This window comes from Vulpes vulpes, chromosome 1 (genome assembly GCF_048418805.1).
Source record: "Vulpes vulpes isolate BD-2025 chromosome 1, VulVul3, whole genome shotgun sequence".
Lineage (NCBI taxonomy): Eukaryota > Metazoa > Chordata > Mammalia > Carnivora > Canidae > Vulpes > Vulpes vulpes.
Window position 1 is genome coordinate 133,476,079 of NC_132780.1, and position 16,574 is coordinate 133,492,652.

The 16,574-nt window shown below is 55.4% G+C and overlaps 2 protein-coding genes across 3 annotated transcripts in view; both read right to left on the minus strand.

Annotated features, from left to right (window-relative positions):
* Positions 1-1,638, minus strand: part of TEAD3 (TEA domain transcription factor 3) — a 22,128-nt gene extending 20,490 nt beyond the window's left edge. Inside the window, exons 1-2 of the mRNA XM_072748767.1 lie at positions 1,275-1,638; positions 594-800 (exon numbers count right to left, since the gene is read on the minus strand). Coding sequence (XP_072604868.1) covers positions 594-800; positions 1,275-1,638 — 571 coding nt within the window. The remainder of the gene's footprint in view (positions 1-593; positions 801-1,274) is intronic.
* TULP1 (TUB like protein 1) lies at positions 1,588-14,934 on the minus strand. 2 transcript variants are annotated; one of them, XM_025990799.2, is made up of 15 exons: positions 14,888-14,934; positions 14,705-14,756; positions 14,216-14,306; positions 13,843-13,977; positions 13,104-13,259; positions 12,056-12,157; positions 11,862-11,981; positions 11,437-11,555; positions 8,751-8,756; positions 8,493-8,663; positions 8,234-8,346; positions 6,815-6,929; positions 6,641-6,739; positions 3,721-3,892; positions 1,588-2,162 (listed from the first exon to the last, which is right to left on the minus strand). In XM_025990799.2, the coding sequence occupies exons 1-15, from the start codon at positions 14,932-14,934 to the stop codon at positions 2,029-2,031; spliced, it is 1,632 nt and encodes a 543-aa protein (XP_025846584.2). In that variant the 3' UTR covers positions 1,588-2,028. The 2 variants fall into 2 exon arrangements, with proteins under 2 accessions (XP_025846584.2, XP_025846585.2); XM_025990800.2 differs by lacking the exon at positions 13,843-13,977.
* Positions 14,935-16,574: the final 1,640 nt, after the last annotated feature.

Below are 16,574 nucleotides of genomic sequence, written 5' to 3' on the forward strand. Positions count from 1 at the left end.
CTCTGAACCTCCACCCCAAGCTTAAGCCCCTGCCCCTCAGGGGGCACACGCCCTGGGCGCGTAGCTCTGCCCCCAAACACCCTCCACGATCCAGCGCAGCCACCAGGCACCGCGCGCAGCAGCCGGCCTGGGCGCCGGGAGGCCGGGCGCGAGGCCTGCGTGGAGCTGGGGCCGGGCGGGCTCCGAGAGAGCGCGAGCCGGGAGTCCAAAGGGCGGCGGGCCCGGGACTGGGAGTCCCGGGTACGAGCTCCCGGTGGCAGGCCCTCCAAACCGTGCGGCCCCCAGACCCCTGCCTCGACACCCCAACGCGGACGCTGGGACAGGCGATGGCACCGGGGCAATCTCGGCACCCCGACCTCCCCCGACCGACTGGTCCGGGTCGCGGGGGGGGGTGGGGGTGGGCGGGGGGGGCGGGGCTTCCCGGAGAGCTCCCCCCCTCCCTCTAAACTTCCCGGCACCCAGATCCGGGGCTCCGGCTCCAGCTGGACAATAGCTGGGGGGACCCAGGCCCCCTCGAGTGCTCCCCAGTCCACAACCAGCCAACCAAACCACCTCTCCCAGCAGGGCCTCCTCCCGGCGTCCGCCCGGCTTACCTGGTCCGAGCTCGGGGGGGCGCTCCGGCCGGGCCGCTCCGCCGGGCCCAGAGGAGCTGAGGGGGGGGCCGGGGAAGGGGGGTCTTGGGGAGGGGGCTGGCCGGAATGTGTGGAATGAGCCGGGCTGGAGCGGGAGGCGCCGGGCGCGGAGGAGGGAGCGAGCGGGACGGAAAGTTTGTGTTGAGGAGCCGGGGCGGGGGGTGGGGGCTGAGGGGAAGGAGGGGGCGGGGCGCGCAGGGGGCGGGCCCAGCCGCGCGGGGCGGGGCGGGGCGGGGCGGGGCGGGGCCGCGCGGGGCCGCCCCCGTCGGCGCTAGGGCGGCCCACCCCGCGGCTTCGCGACCTGGGGCTGCTGCCCTGCTCGCCCGCGGGTGCCACGCTCCCACCCGCTCCCCGCACGCCGGGCCTGGCCCCACCTCCCCGGGACCCCACAGCAGTCTGGGGCTCCGGCCTGGGCGGGGCCGGGGGCGGGGCTCCTGCCACCGGCTGGACTCCCGTCGGGTGCCGCGTCACGAGGAGCCCCGCGGAGCCAGGGCGCCCGGGCCTCGGGGCTCCCCAACCAACCCTGCCACCCAGTCCCGAGCCGCCGAGGCGCAGCGCCCTCTCCCGCCCGAGAGCCCGCCCCCAACTCCCGGGGCCCCAGACCCCGCCCCGGCCTGGCGACGGCGCCCGCCCTGCCCGGACCCGGTTTGTCTGGTTCTCCCCGAGAGGCTTGTTTCTCGAATTTCTCCCTTTCCCCCTCTTCCCGGACCTCCGGGGCCCTCCCTCTCGGCCCGGGGCCCCCGCGGGGGGCGTCTCGACACCACGAGCCCGCCGAGTTTCGGTAGGACCGGCGCTGGGCGCGGGGGAGGGGACGCGGGAGCGCCCCGGGCCTGGGCGGGAGCGGGGCTGGGGGTGGGGAGGCAGGTCCCGGGCCCGCCCTCCGGACCCCTCCCGCGCTCCGGACCCCTCCCGCCGCCTGGTTCTCCGCACGCGCTGAACCACCACTGCTCGCCGGCCCGGGACGCGGCTTTATTGGGGATGTAGGTGCCGGCTCTTCCTCCCGCATCACCTGCCTCTTGCGAGCCCCCCACTCCTCGGAGCCCTAAGACGGCCCGGGAGGGGGTTAAGACAACACCGACTACTGCTCCTGGACAGGAAGTGACTGGGGCGCGGGGCGGGGGGGGCTGTGGTGAGCAGCGCAGGCGGGCTCCGCGGCCAGATGTGCGGCTCCCGACTCCAGATGTTCTTCATCCCTGCCGGGCCGCCGTCTGAGTTCCTCCCCTGCCTCGGCCAGTGCCAGGCCGGGGAGTGGACGGAGGTCACTCGGAGACCGTGCGGGGGGGGGGGGCAGCCCGCGACGAGAGAGGCGTCTTCAGTGGGGGCTTTGGCGAACGGACCCTGCCAGCCTCCACTGAATCCCTTCCCCCACCCTTGGCGGGCGCTGGGGGCGCTGGAGTCACTCGCAGGCCAGCTTCCCGTCGAAACTGGAGAGGGCAATGGCGAAGGCCTGCAGAGCGCACAGCGGGTACCGGTAGTCTAGGGTGAAGGCGTCCTCTGCCACGCGCCCGAACTGCAGCACGATGTAGTCGGCTGTGGACACACAGGGGCGGGGGTGGCCCAAGATCCCCTAGGGTCCCAGTCCTGGCAGACAGTGTCCTCAACTTTGGGAGAAGTCTCCTTCCTGTGCACTGGGGCGGGAAACCTCAGCCACCATCTCAGTCACCCACTCTCCACCCATACACCCCTTATCTGGTGCAGCTGGCCCCACCTGCAGCATTAGCAGCCTTCTGACTGTAAGCCCCTGAGGGCAGGGACCCTGCCTTATCTCTGCCACCCAGGGCTATGTGCATGACAGGCACTTAAATATAGGAACCTGTCACACGTGCCCCAGCCTACAATCCTTTTCTTATGTCTCGGGCCTCATTCCTTCTTCCCATCCCCGGCCCCCACGTCTCATCTTAGATTGCCAGGCTCTATCCCTTGACTAGCCCCCTGAGCCCCTACTTTATGGAGAGGCTCCACTCAGCCCCATCCCATATCTGGTCCAGGTTCACAGCCCCAGTCCCAACACCTCCCCCAGCATCCATAGGGACAGGAAGTTGCTAAAAATACCCCTGATCTCTGCAGGCCAGGCTCTACCAGAAATGTGATCTGGAGAGTGGTTTTCCAAGGCCTTGGGACAGGTGACACTGGGGACACATCCCTAGGATGGAGTGGGGGATGGAAGAAGTTGCTCAGTGTCAGCCAATCCCGGGAACCCAGGGTCCCTTGGGAGGTATCTTTCCATCCCAAACTTCCTCACCTTAGTGGGAACCTCTCCCCCAGGCCAGGGACATTTTTACTTCATTATGTTCTGGGTGTATCTTGTTTCCCTAACTCCTTGAAGGCAGGCCTTTGACCTTACTTGAGGGAGGACAATGGAGCAGGCATTCAGAAATGCTTGATATTACCTACCCTTACAAGGCAGCCATCTTGAAGGGCTTGAGAGCTGGGGCCCTGGAGCCAGACCACCTGGGTTCTCATGCCAGCTCTGCCTCTTACAGCTCTACCACCTTGGGCAAGTTACTTAACCTCTCTATGCCTCGGTTGTCTCATCTGCCAAATAGGGACAATAAGAATACCTTTCTCAGGTACTGGAGGGGATAGGGATGTTGAAAAGATTTAATGATTCAGTATCTGTAAAGTCCAGAGAACAGTGCCTAGCACATAGGAAGCACTGTGTGTCTGTGAAATAAATTTTGATGACCAGTGGGTCCTCCTGCTGTTGCTGGGAGACCTTTGCTGGTGCTGGGAGGCACCACCCTTCCTGAGTCTCAGCAGCCTCTTTGACCACGTAAAGGTTGGGCTATCAGTATTTCTCAAGTTCTGGCAGATTAACTCTCCCTTCAGCACAGTCTTTCTCACCCAGAATATTCCAATATCTATCCCAGGCTCTGGTCAATGTTAGAAAGAAGCCCTGAGATACCTGCTTGGAATATCTGAGGCTCCTGGAAGCATAGTGTCAATGCCCCTGCAGGAGGGGGTGACCTTCCTGGATATTCTGGCTCCAGAGATAAAGGACAGCTCCGTGTGTGTAAGTGTGTGTGAGTGTCTGTGTGTGAGAGACAGGTGGTGGGGAACAGCCCAGCTTGAGCCCTCAGAGACTCACGGTCATCAGCATGGACAATCTGGAAGTTCTTGACTGAGGCTTGTGTGACTCGACCTTGGAAGTTGAGGGTATAGGAGCCGCTGTCTTCATTCCAGACAGGTGGCTTGTTGTGCAGCTCGATGAGGCTCTCCAGGGTCTTGTTCTGCCAGCGTACCAGCAACCCGTCACTGGCCTGGGTGCCAAGGAGGAGTGTTAGGGGAAGAGTCATGGCTGGCCAAGACATCTTGGGACTGAGGGGAAGGGGCCTGGGGAACCTGTGTGTGCCTTTGAACATGTGTGCTAGTGTGCAGCCTAGAAACCAGTATGTCTTCAGGGGATCCTTGAGAGCCTACTTGGTCTTTGTGGTGTCCTTGTGTGAGAGGGCGTCCCTCTGTGAGAATGGGATTTCGCCCTGGGATGCCAAAGTGGAGGGTTGGGGAGTAGCACCTGGCATACAGTAGGTGCTCTGTGCCCTTGGTACTGAGGGGGGTCTTAGGTACAGCCACGTGCTGGCACCTGATCACAAGGAGGCACTAGACATGCTGGGATCTACAGGGAACTCACAGTTGTGCTCAGGAAGATGGACAGGTAAACAGTGGTTAAAATAAGATGTCCCAGAATAGAGTTTCTCAAAGGAAGGAATGGTGTCTGTGTGATAGCGCTCTGAGATATTTCCTTCCTCAGTTTCCTTGGCACTAGTCACATTCATGGCTTAGAGTGAATCTGTTTCAAGATCACGTCCTCCAAGAAGCCTTTCTGACCCCATGTCTGATTTAGATGCCTTAGCTCCAAGTCTCCTCCCATAACATCTTGCTCTTACTATTTCTCCCACTACGCTGTAATAGATGGAATTAGATACTTAAAGGGCAGGTCTGGTATTTTACTGACAGCTGTGTGCCTCAGTTTCCCTCACAACAGGGTGTTGTGAGGATTAAATAAGTTAATAGTGCGTGGAATGTTATTCAGATCAGTTCCTAGCACAGAGTAAATGCTCAATAAATGTCGGATTGTTCTGATAGTACTTGTGTTGATTTTGGATCTTCACTGCCTGGCTTTAATGAATGACCGTAGAATGAATGAACTGTGAAATTATGAGGAGTTACCCAGAGCAGCTCTGGGCAGTGCTTACCAAGCCCAAACACACTCGGGAGGCACTGCCTCTGGGACATTCGTGTGTTTATTCCAGGCATGGAAGGAGCAACCATGTGACCTGTGGCTCCTCAAGACTACAGCTTTCCGTGCTTTGTGCCCCATGAGTTGGCCAAGCCTCTGATTCCAGTGTGACTTTCTATATGTGAAATGCTCACAGGGGTTATTTTTCATTGTGAACCAGTAAAGTGACATCACTGAGAGTGTGAAGCATACCAACCATCCTGTCTCTGAAGTCCCGGGCTCACTGACCTGCAGTGCTGAGGAGCAGAGCAAAAGACTAACATTGCAGGAGGACACCTCTCCCCAGGATATCTCTGCATCTTTTTTTTTTTTTTTTAAGATTTATTTATTTATTTATTAGAGAGAGAGAGAGAGAGAGAGAGGCAGAGACACAGGCAGAGGGAGAAGCAGGCTCCATGCCGGGAGCCGGATGCGGGATCACGCCCCGGGCCAAAGGCAGGCGCTGAACCTCTGAGCCACCCAGGGATCCCTACATCTCTGCGTCTTATCCTATACTTCACACACACACACACACACACACACACACACACACACAAACAAGCAACCAACCTTTGCTTTTCTGAATAAAAGTCAAGGGACCCCTGGGTTGCTCAGTCAGTTAAGCCTCTGCCTTTGGCTGAGGTCATGATCCTGGAGCCCAGGATCAAGCCCTGCATCTTATCGGGCTCCGGGCTCCCTGCAGGGACTCTGCTTCTCCTTCTCCCTATTATTCCCCTCACCATGCCTCTGGTTGTGCTCTCTCTCTTTCTCTCAAATAATTAAATAAAATCTTAAAAAAAAAAAAAAAAAAGTCAAATCAAGTCACTCCTGAAACCCTGCTGTGGCTTCCTGTTTGAGTACAAACCAGTCATACAGGTCCTATCTGCCCCTTATTCTCACCTCTCACCTCAAACCTACCAGGCACCATCCTGCCTCAGGGCCTTTGTACTGGCTCTTCCCTCTGCCTGGATGCTTTCCCCAGATATCTGTAGGCTTGCTCTCTCACCTCCTTCAGCTCCTTGCTTAAACATCACCTCAATGAGGCCTGCTCTGACCTTGTATTTAATACTGAACGTGTACGTATTTCTCATCTTCCTTCTCCTGTTTAGCTTTTTATTTTTTCCCTATCACATCACTTTTTAAAAAATATTTTATTTATTATTTGACAGAGAGAGAGAGAGCACAAGCAGGGAGAGCCACAGGCAGAAGGAGAGAGAGAAACAGGCTCCCCGATGAGCAAGGAGCCCACTATATGGCCCGATCCCGGGACCCCAGGATCATGACCTGAGCTGAAGGCTAATGCTTGCCAAGTGAGCCACCCAGGTGCCTCCACTTCTCGCTTTCTAACATACTACACAATTTATTTATCACAGTTATTGTCTAATGTCCATTTCCTCCACTAGAATGCCAGCTTCATAAGGGCAGATTCTTTTTTATTCACTGATGCCTCCCATCACCTAGAATACTCAGCACTCCTTACACACTGAATGTGTATAATACAATACACACAATATACACTTCATTCATTGAATGAATATATGAATGGGTTATTTGGTGTAAACTGGAAAAAAAATCCCTCATTGTATTTGTTTCAGTGAATTCAATTATAGAACCCCCTAATTCATTCCACAAGTTTCCAGAATGAAGTTGTGATGCAGGGTGAAGAGTGTGCTCAGGAAGTTGGGTATGGGCAACCCCCCACCCCCCAGCTCCCCAGGAGTGGATCATAAGGGGGACACAGGGGAGCAGGACCCTCAGGAAGAGGCATCCAGGGAGGTGCTGGGCTCACATTTCGCGGCCGGATGGGGACCCTCTCGTTGTCCGTGTTCATGCCAGGAATGATGACGGTCATGCGCCGGGGACCTCGGAAGCCCAGCACATTGGTTTCCTGGGAAGGAGATCCTGTTAAGCTGGCCCATGCCAAGGGGAGGCTCCTGCCAGGGGGCCCAGGGGGGGTTCTCACATAGATCACGGCGGCCAGCTCCTGCCGAAGGCTCCCCACATCAGTACTGCCTCCTCCGCGGTGCGGGTTCTGCCCATTGTCAAAGACAGTAAAGCGGTTGCCCAGCAGATTGGACCTGCAAGTGGGGTGTGTGTGTGGGGGGGTGCTGGGGACAGGGCTTGGGGGATCTCATACCCCTACTCCAAGACCCATCCTCACAGCCAGGCAGTTTTGAGAGCTTCCTATGTCAAGGGTGTCGGTGTCTTAGGACAGAGCAACCCATGTCCCCTGCCCCAGGTCCCCCTCAGGAGGTCTTTTTAAAAGCTGGATCTGGAAGGACCCTGGGCAGCCTTCAACTCTCAGCCCCATCTTTTTGCTGTGTGACCCTAGGCAGGCTAAACTCTCAGAGCCTCAACACCCCCCTCTGTAAAATGGGCATACTAATAGTATTTACCTCACTTGGTCTTTTTTTTTAAGATTTTATTTATTCATGAGAGACATAGAGAGAGGCAGAGACACAGGCAGAGGGAGAAGCGGGCTCTATGCAGGGAGCCCAACGTGGGACTCCATCCCAGGACCTTGGGATCAGGACCTGAGCCAAAGGCAGGCACTCAATCATAGCCACCCAGGCGTCCCGCACTTGGTCTTAATAAGGGGATTAAGTGGGTTAATATTTGGAAGAACTATGCCTGACACACAGATAGGCCTCACATAGGTGTTTGTTAAGTACATAAGGATAAGAAATAAGACCTGACCCAGGGGTTCACCTTCCCCTTACCTCTCAGATGTGCAGTGAAGATTAGATGAGACATATAGGGAGTCAGCACAGGGTAGGTGCTGGATGTTGTTATTCATTCACTTACTAAATGTTTTAGTGAGTCGCTACTATGTACCAGGTGCTAGGAATTCAACCACAAATGAAACAGGCATAGTCCCTGCCCTCATGGACCTTATGACCTATTTCAAGTGAGGTCCCTGGTCCAGCAGCACTAGCATCATATGGGTGCTTGCTGGAAATGGAGAATCTTGCCCCAAACCCAGATTCACTGAGCCATTTTAACTACACTTCCAAGGGATCTGTGCATATTTAAGTGTGCAAAGCCAGAGCACCTGGGTGGCTCTGTTAGTTGAGTGTCTGCCTTCGGCTCAGGTCATGATCCCAGGGTCCTGGGATCCAGCCCCGCATCAGGCTCCCTGCTCAGCGAGGAGTCTGCTTCTCTCTCTCCCTCTACCTCTGAGATCTCCCTCTCCTTCTCTCTCTCAAATAAATAAAATCTTTTTTTTTTTTCAAATAAATAAAATCTTAAAAAAAAAAAAGTGTGGGATGCCCCAGGCCAGGGGACATTTCTAGAGTGCCCAGTGTGGTGGCCACTGCCAGGCGCAGGGAGATGGAAGTGACTTGCCATGGCGCCCTAGCTGCCCTGGGCCTCCTGGCCCCACCTCAGCTTCCCAATGAAATTCTCCCCTCCTCGGGACAGATTGGTAGGGTCGCTGGAGATGAGGTAATTGGCTGTCTTGCTCCGTTTCCGCTTCCTGCCAGCCAAGAGGAACACCTGGGGAGAGGGGGGAGACAGGTGGAGGAAGGAGGCCTGCGTGTCCTGAACACCCTGCCCACCGCCCCCCACCCCCGCCAGCCCGACGGTCAGCCTGGGTCCCGGCACCTGCCCTCTCTCCCCCCTGCCACCTCTCCCCTCCCCACCTTCTTCTCTGTGTCCAGGTGCAGGAAGTAGGAGGGATACAGGCCCCGGTCCATGCCCTTCTTGTCTCGGGTCAGCCTGCAGCGGACAGTCCGGCCCTGCGGCGCAGGCCGAAGCACGAACTTCTGGGGCTCATCCACTTCCACCGGTGGGGATGGGGCTCTCTCCTCCTTCTGGGTCGGGGCAGAACGCACATCAGCCGCGGAGCACTAGCTCCTCCGCCCTCGGCAGTCCCTAGCAGGGCAGGCGGGACAACTCACCGCTTTCTGTGTGGGAAGACAAGAGACAGGCCAGCTGCAGTGGCTTGGGCCCCTCGTGCTGCCCCCGCAGCTCTGCCGCCGGTAGGAGGCTCTGGGGAGCTTGGCGCTTTGTTACTATTTTGCTTCACTTGTGGCTAAGAGCCTGGGATCTGGAGCCAGACACGTGGGTTCAAATCCTCGTTCCACCACTAACTCTGTCATGTTTAACCACACTGTAACTCAGTTTTTTTCGCCTGAGAAATGCAGAGGTTGGGGCTGGATACCCGGGACAGATCTTACTTAACGTATACATTCACCAAACACTCATTTAAGTCTACCAAGGCGCCGGGCATAGTCCTAAGTATCTTCCAGTATTAACTAATTTGATTCTCTTAGGTCACCACTGACATAGGTGTCCAATTTTACTAAAGAAGTCGAAGCTCCGAGAGGTTAAGCAACTTGCCCAAGATCACACAGCTAGTGAGAAGCGGAACTGGGATTTAAATGCTGCCCAGCCAGAGCCTTCGAAAGACTTTCTTTCTCTTTTTTTTCAAAAGACCTTCTTTCATGCGGACACTATGTCAAAGGGTGAACTGAAGTGGGGCCAAAGGTATGAACTGCTGTGTTCTAGGCACATAGTGTTATAGAAATATTAGCTACTGCTGTTACTACAGTGAATAGTAAATACTCAATGCTTGTAGTAGCCAGCATCCAAGATGAGTCCTGGTGATCCCTGCCTCCTGATATTTTTAAAATATTTTATTTATTCATGAGAGACACAGAGAGAGGCAGAGACACAGGCAGAGGGAGAAGCAGGCTCCTTGTGGGGAGCCCGACATGAGTCTTGATCCCAGGACTCCTGGATCACACCCTGAGCTGAAGGCAGATGCCCACCTGCCTCCTGGTATTTACACCTCATGTAGTCTCCTTCCACATCATATTAGAGTTGCTCTTTCTGACAAATGGAACATAGCAGAAGTGATGGGGGGATGGGGGCGTCACTTCTAAGGCTGGGCCATAATAGATATTGTGCCTTCTCCTTGCTGTCTCCCTTGGGCCACTTGAGCTCTGGGGGAAGCTGGCTGCCATGTCATTAGAACACTCAAGCTGCCCTGTGGAGAGGGCTCCAGCCAACACCCATGACAGTGAACCATTTTATTTAAAGATTTATTTATTTATTCATTCAGAGAGAGAGAGAGGCAGAGACACAGGCAGAGGGAGAAGCAGACTCCATGCAGGAAGCCCGACGTGGGACTCGATCCTGGGTCTCCAGGATCACACCCTGGGCTGCAGGTGGTGCCAAACCACTGAGCCACCCGGGGCTGACCAACAGTGAACCATTTTAGAAGTGGATCCTCTCTTTCCAGCCAAGCTTTCAGAGTGACTGCAGACCCAACTAGCATCTTGACAGCAATCTCATGACCCTGAGCCAGAAGTACCCTGCTAAGCCCCTTCCAGATTCCTGACTTACAGAAATTAAGAAATGTTTGTGGTTTTAAGGCACCAAGTTTTGGGGGTGACTTGTCACACCGCAATACAGAGGTAAGACAATGAATGAATAAATAAGCTTATCTTGCTCATGGAATAACTCCAAACAACAGTTTGGTTGCATTCCCCTACAGAGTGGCCTGGCCCAGCCTGGTGACCCCACAGCAGCCCCTTTGGTTCTCACAAGCTTGGTGCCCTCCATGCTCATGTTCTAAGGGAAAACCACGATTCCAACTCCAACTTTCCCAGTAGGGAAGAGAAGGGACTGCCAGCCTGGGTGTGTGCTATATGAAAGCCACTAAGAATCCCTGATTATGCTGCGGTTGGCCTTTTTTGCTGAGGGCAGTTTTGGACTGTATGTGAGGTGAGGCTGGTGTCGGCAAGCAGACCCTTAGCCTGCAGGCAAGTGAGCACCTCTTCTCCACTCTGGGCTGCTCCAAGAAGAAACTTGGGAAACGCAAGACTATGTTTGGAATGCAGTGTGCAGAAAGCCAGAGCTTATTCAAACATTTCCACAGCTGTGAATTTCTAGGGCCTACTGTATTGAAGGCTGCACGGCGGTTATATTCCCCGCTGGAGATAAGAAACTCGCCTTTCAGTTTATATATCGGTATCTGGTGATGTTGGCTAATGTGAGTCAGTCCCCCAAGACCTGACCACTCCTGAACTAACTAATAAACCCATATGGAGGAGGGTGCTGGAGGCCCCTGTCTGCCAGAGTTAACCTTTCAGCTGCCGGAAGGTTGGGCCCTCCTGGGTTGGGGGGCAGGTAGCAGCAGAACACACTTTGGTACTAGCACAGTAGCATGAAAATATTTTAACAACTCATACAGTCATTGCCCAAGGGGGTGCACATGTGCCCGTCTGCCTGTGTGTCGTACCTCTCTGGTACAGAAAATGGGTGTCTCTTCACAGCGGCTGTGTGAGCATCTCTGGCTGGGTCTGCTGGGTTAGGCTGCAGAGGGGAGGACTTAGAGTCCAGATAACATCAGGCCCCCAGGGGGCCAATCCCAGCCTAGTGACCCCTCCACTGCTTTGCTGTTCTCACAAGGCTGGTGCCCTTTGTCCTATTGTGTCATCAGAGAGGGAGCCAAGATTCTAACCCCAAGCCATTCCCCAGGCCCCCCTGCCAGGTTCCACACTCTTGTCCCTCCCAACCCCAGGTCCCTGCCACTGCTCCTTGAAGGGGCCTCAGCCCCCTTCCCCTCTGGATCCTGACCTTTTTGCCTTTTCCTTTTGCTTTGCCCTTCTGATTGCTGTTCTTGGTCACCACGCCTGCCGCTTCTCCCCCCTCTTCTTCTTCCTCCTTCTTCTGCTCTTCTGAGCCTTTGGAAATGCCTGGACATAGTGGCGGGACAAGTCTGTGAACCCCTTACCCTGTGGAGCACCTCATGTTTTGCAAAGCACTTCTAACACCCATGTCTTACTCAGACCCTCCCCACAAACACAAGAGTAATCCCATATTACTAGTATCAGAGACTCAGAAAGGCTAAGATACCTGCCTGAGGCCACACAGCTATTAAAGTGGGGATCAAGATGCTCCTCAAGACTTGTGACTCTGAGCCCCCTCCTTACCCTACGCTGAACTCCGGCTGCCCACCCCCCAGGACTGCCTCTAGATGTCATGGCACCTCTGTCACCCACCTTTCTTCTTCTGAGCTTTTTCAGCTGGGCCTTCTTCCCCAACCAGAAACATGGCTGCTGGGGTCTTCTTTGTCACTCTGGCCGGGCTCCCCGAAGGGTCCTGATCAGCCTCCCCGGACCCTGTGTATGTGGATGTGAAAGGGTCACACTCCCCCACAGCCAGAGTCCCATGTTCTTCCAGAGACCGGCCTCACCTTTCTTCTTCATCTTTCTCATCTTGGTCCCCTCCCCAGCTGGTGCCTCCTTTTTCTTAATGCGCAGAGGTTTGGGTGCAGGGATGGGGCTTGCCAGGTCCCCTGGAAAGGGAGATAGGGGTTATGCAAAGAAGAGCCTGTTGGGGCTGAAGGCCACCTTCCCACCCACTTGTCATTCCTTCAGTTTCCAGGGAGGCTGAAGGCCTGACGATGGCTCAGTCTGTCTTCAGCTCGCCACTTTTTTTTTTTTAAGATGTTATTTATTTATTTGACAGGGAGAGAGAATAGGAGTAGGGGGAGCAGCAGAGGGAGGAGAGGCAGACTCCCTGGGAGCCTGACGTGGGGCTCAATCCCAAAACCTTGGGATCATGACCTGAGCCAAAGGCAGATACTTAATGGACTGGGCCACCCCAGCATCTCTGCTTGTTGCATTTTAATCCTGAGTCTGTAAAAGGCTGGAAAATACCAGGAGCTTCAAAAGCATTACAGAATGAATGAACATCTAACTGATGTTCTAACTGAACATCTGATTCCCAGCTCCCACCCCATCTCCCCTAGAAAACTTCCTCTAGCAGGTGCTACAGACGGCACTCTGTCCCTCCCACAGAGGCCCAAGCTACCTGTTCACATTGAGACCAGACTGCGGTACCTGTAGGGCAAGATGTCCAGGCCAGACAACCATCACAGCACTTATTGCACTGACTGATTTTTACAGTAATCACTTTGATACTTTTATAAAAATTATAACTATAATTCATATTGAGTTAAAAAAAAAACACTAAAAAAATCACAAAGAAAACTAAAATCCTCCACTTTCCCTGGCTCACAGAGACCCCTGGGCAGGCAGTGGTGGGAGCTCATATTGATCTCTGTACTTGGGGGCCATCAGGAGAAAGACACCAGAGAAAGAAACTCTTGTGTCCAGGCACTGGGTAGTGTTCTGATGTCTCAACTCTCATATCGCTGAGGCCCCTGAGCCCCTGAAGGACAGGGCAAGTTTTACAGTGTGTGTGTGTGTGTGTGTGTGTGTGTGTGCTCCTTCTCTCACCCTTCTGACCCTGGGCCTTGGCCCTCCTCTCCTTGATCCCTGCAGAAGTCTTCTCTTTAGGAGGCTTCTTGGGTGGCAGAGGGATTTTCTCTTTCTTTTCCTCCTCTTCTTCTACCTCTTCCTCTTCCTGGTCCTCCTCTTCCTCCTCCTCATCCTCTGTAGGTAGAAACCCCTCATAATGGGGGCCAGCATGGGCCAGGTTATCTGGGAGCCCAGTCCTCCCAGATTGCTGGGAAGTGGTAAATGAGAGCCAGGGGTGGGCGTTTCCCCTCTGGAACAGGAGCAGGAGGAGGAACAGCCCAGCACCTCCTCAAAGCACTGGGCGATTCCCAAGGTGTTCGGGTGCAGGGAGTGGGGGCTGGGGGAATGCTAGGGGCTTGGCAGTCCTGTCCAGGGACATACCCTTCTCTGGAGGGCCTTCGCCCCCTCCGGGACCCCACCTCCTCCCACACTCCTGCCTGCCTGCTAGTCTCCCCTTCTCGGCCCCCTTCGCTGCCCCTGCCCCGTGGGCCTGACCAGTTACTGACCTCCAGCCAGACCCATCTGGGCTAGCTCCGGCCCCTAGCTTAAGGCCAGACTCTGAACCGCCCCGTGCCTCAGTTTCCCCATCCAGAAAACAGAGTGACGAATAAGAGAATACACTTTTAATCTGGCTCCCAGAGCGGCCGGAGGAGGGGCGGCTGCTCCTGGGAATTCGCGCCTCCCCTCGGGCCTCCTCTCCCCGCCGGCGCCGTCTCACCGTCCGCGGCGTCCGGGGCTCGCGCTACCAGGAAGGTTTCCCGCGGGTCGCGCTTGGCCTCGGGGTCCCGGAGGAACTTGGCGTAGACGGTCTGCGGCGGGGCCGGCTCCTCCCGCGGCTTCCCGCACCGGCCGGCTGAGCCGAGAGGCCGGGGTCAGGCCGGGAGCCCCAGACGCTGTCCCGCTCGGCCCCCCGTGGGGCTGTCCCGGGCGCTCCCTCCACCCCCGCACCCCAGCCCCCACCCCCTCCACCCCGCCCGCCCCCACCCCTCCGCTCCGGGTCCTCAGCCCCCCGCCCCGGGCTCCAGGACTCAGCCGCCCCCCTCCCGCTCCCTCACCCTGGGGGGCGCCCCCGGGCTCGGCCCCCCGCCCGCCTCCGGGTCTCCGGGGCCTGGATCCTTTAGGGCCGGGGGACTCGGGGGCCTCTGTCTTCTTCTTCCTCAACTTCTGCCCCTTGGCGGGTCGCTGCGGAGCGGGGTCGGGAGGAGGGAGAGGAAGGAGAGGGGGGCTCGGACGGCTGCCCATGACCCTTTAATCCCTTGAGCTGCCAGAAATAACCGCGGATTATCGGGAGGGGAACTGCAGCCTCCTTGGGGTGGGGAACAATGACCCCTCCCATGCATCACGGCCACTTCCAAGGCCCCAGAGCCTCAGCTTCTCCCCTGGACATCCCATGCCCCCAAACACATTTCCTCAAAAAAACAAACAAACAAACAAACAAAAAAAGCGCAAAACTGCAGGGAAGCAACCCCCCAGACGCTGTAGAGGGGACACGTCCCGCTCCAGATCGCCTACCCTGCGTGGGGTTACTGCAAAGTGGAGATGAGGTTCCCCTCGCCTCCTTTCCAAGCAGGGGGACATACCTGCTTGGGGCGCTGCTGGACCTCCGGGCTCTGGCCTTCCTCCTCATGTCCGCTGAGGGTGGCAGAGGCATCAGTCTGTCTTCCTCCCCTTTCCTGTCCTCCCCAACCCCTCCGAGCCCTGCTCCCCCTACCCCAGGGGTCAGGTAGGTAGAGGTGGTGAGGGTGGTGGGGCTGCTTCCGCACCTGTCGGAGGCCCACACCTCTCGGAGGGTGTCGTCCTGCAGCGGCATGGTGCATTCGCCTATCCGCACCCCCTTCTCTGGCCACCCTGCGGCTGGAGGAGCCTCCCAGCGTTCCCCGGCTAATCCAGGCTCAACCTCACCCCACCTCCCGCTGGCCCAGGAGGGCGGCAGCACTGGGGGAGGCGCTTCCCCTGGCCCATGACCCTCGCCCCCCTGGCCCATTCCACAGGAGGAAGAGGCTGAACTGCCAAGTTCTCAGACCACCAGCACCCTGAAGGAGGCCATCAGTGCCAGCCCCGCCGTTTCCCACCCAGCTTTGGGTTAGAGGTGCCAATTTGTAATTTGTCAGGGGTTAGTGGGGTGTGGGAAGAAAATATTAGATCGGATCTTGTATTTATTTTTCATAAAAACTGAGAATTATGATTTACTGATATTTAGTATATAAGGATTGACAGGAGCATGTGTATATACAGTACTTGATTGAGAAAAATTATGGATGTACACTTACATTTTTTTTTTCTGACAAGGAACATGCTTTTGTGAAAGTTTAGAGATCAGGGGGTACCTGGGGGGCTCAGTCAGTTAAGCATCTACCTTTGGCTCAGGTCATGATCTTGGGGTCCAGGGATCAAGTCCCACATCTGGCTTCCTGCTCAGCAGGGAGTCTGTTTCTCCCTCTCCCACTGTGCCTCCCCACTGCTTGGGCTCTCTCTCAGATAAATAAATAAAATCTTTTAAAAAAAAGTTTAGAGACCAGGGATATAGTTTTTTATTTTTTTATTTATTTTTATTTTTATTTTTTTTTAGTTTTTTATTTTTTTAAAAAGTAATCTCCTAGCCTCAAGGTGGGGCTCGAACTCATGACCCCACTCATGACCCACTCATGACCTACGGATCACATAGGAATCACGTGGTCCACCAACTGAGCCAGCCACGGCCTTCCCCAAACCAAGGATATAGTGTTGATATGATTAATATCATGGGCAAAGTTTGGTTCAATGCTAAGAAAGCCCAGAGGAGGGGTCCCAATCAGCTGTCCTGGAGGCTTCCTGAAGCCCGATCTAAAATTTTAAAAATGATGAATAGGAATTCCACAGGCAAAAAATAAATAAATAAAAATAAAATTTAAAAAGTGGGATGGATTACCTAGAAAGGGAGCAAGATGAAGGCCTAGAGGTTGGAAATAGCCAGATATGTTCAAAGGTTCAGCACCAGGAGACAGGCAGTCATCTCATACATGGGTCAGCCCTGAGCTCTGCCACTTAAGGGCTAAATGTCCTTGGGTCACTTACTTAGCCTCTCTGAGCCTCCATTTCCTCATTTATAAAATGGGCTTGACCTGGTAAGGACATTGTTCAGATTCAGGGAGCTGAGGGGCACCTGCGTGGCTTAGGCAGCTAAGTGTCCAACTCTTGGTTTCGGCTCAGGTCATGATCTCGGTGTCGTGAGTTCAGCTGTGCGCCGTGGCAGGTTTGGTGAAAAAGGAGCATGCAGTGGGTGCTCAGCAACTGGTAACTGTGTGCCCCTTTCCACTGAACTTCTACTTCATCCCGGTCTCCTCAGCATTTACACCTCTTTTTTTTTTTTTTTTTTTTTTAAGATTTTATTTATTTATGAGAGACAGAGGCAGAGACACAGGCAGAGGGAGAAGCAGGCTCTATGCAGGGAGCCCGACGTGGGACTCCATC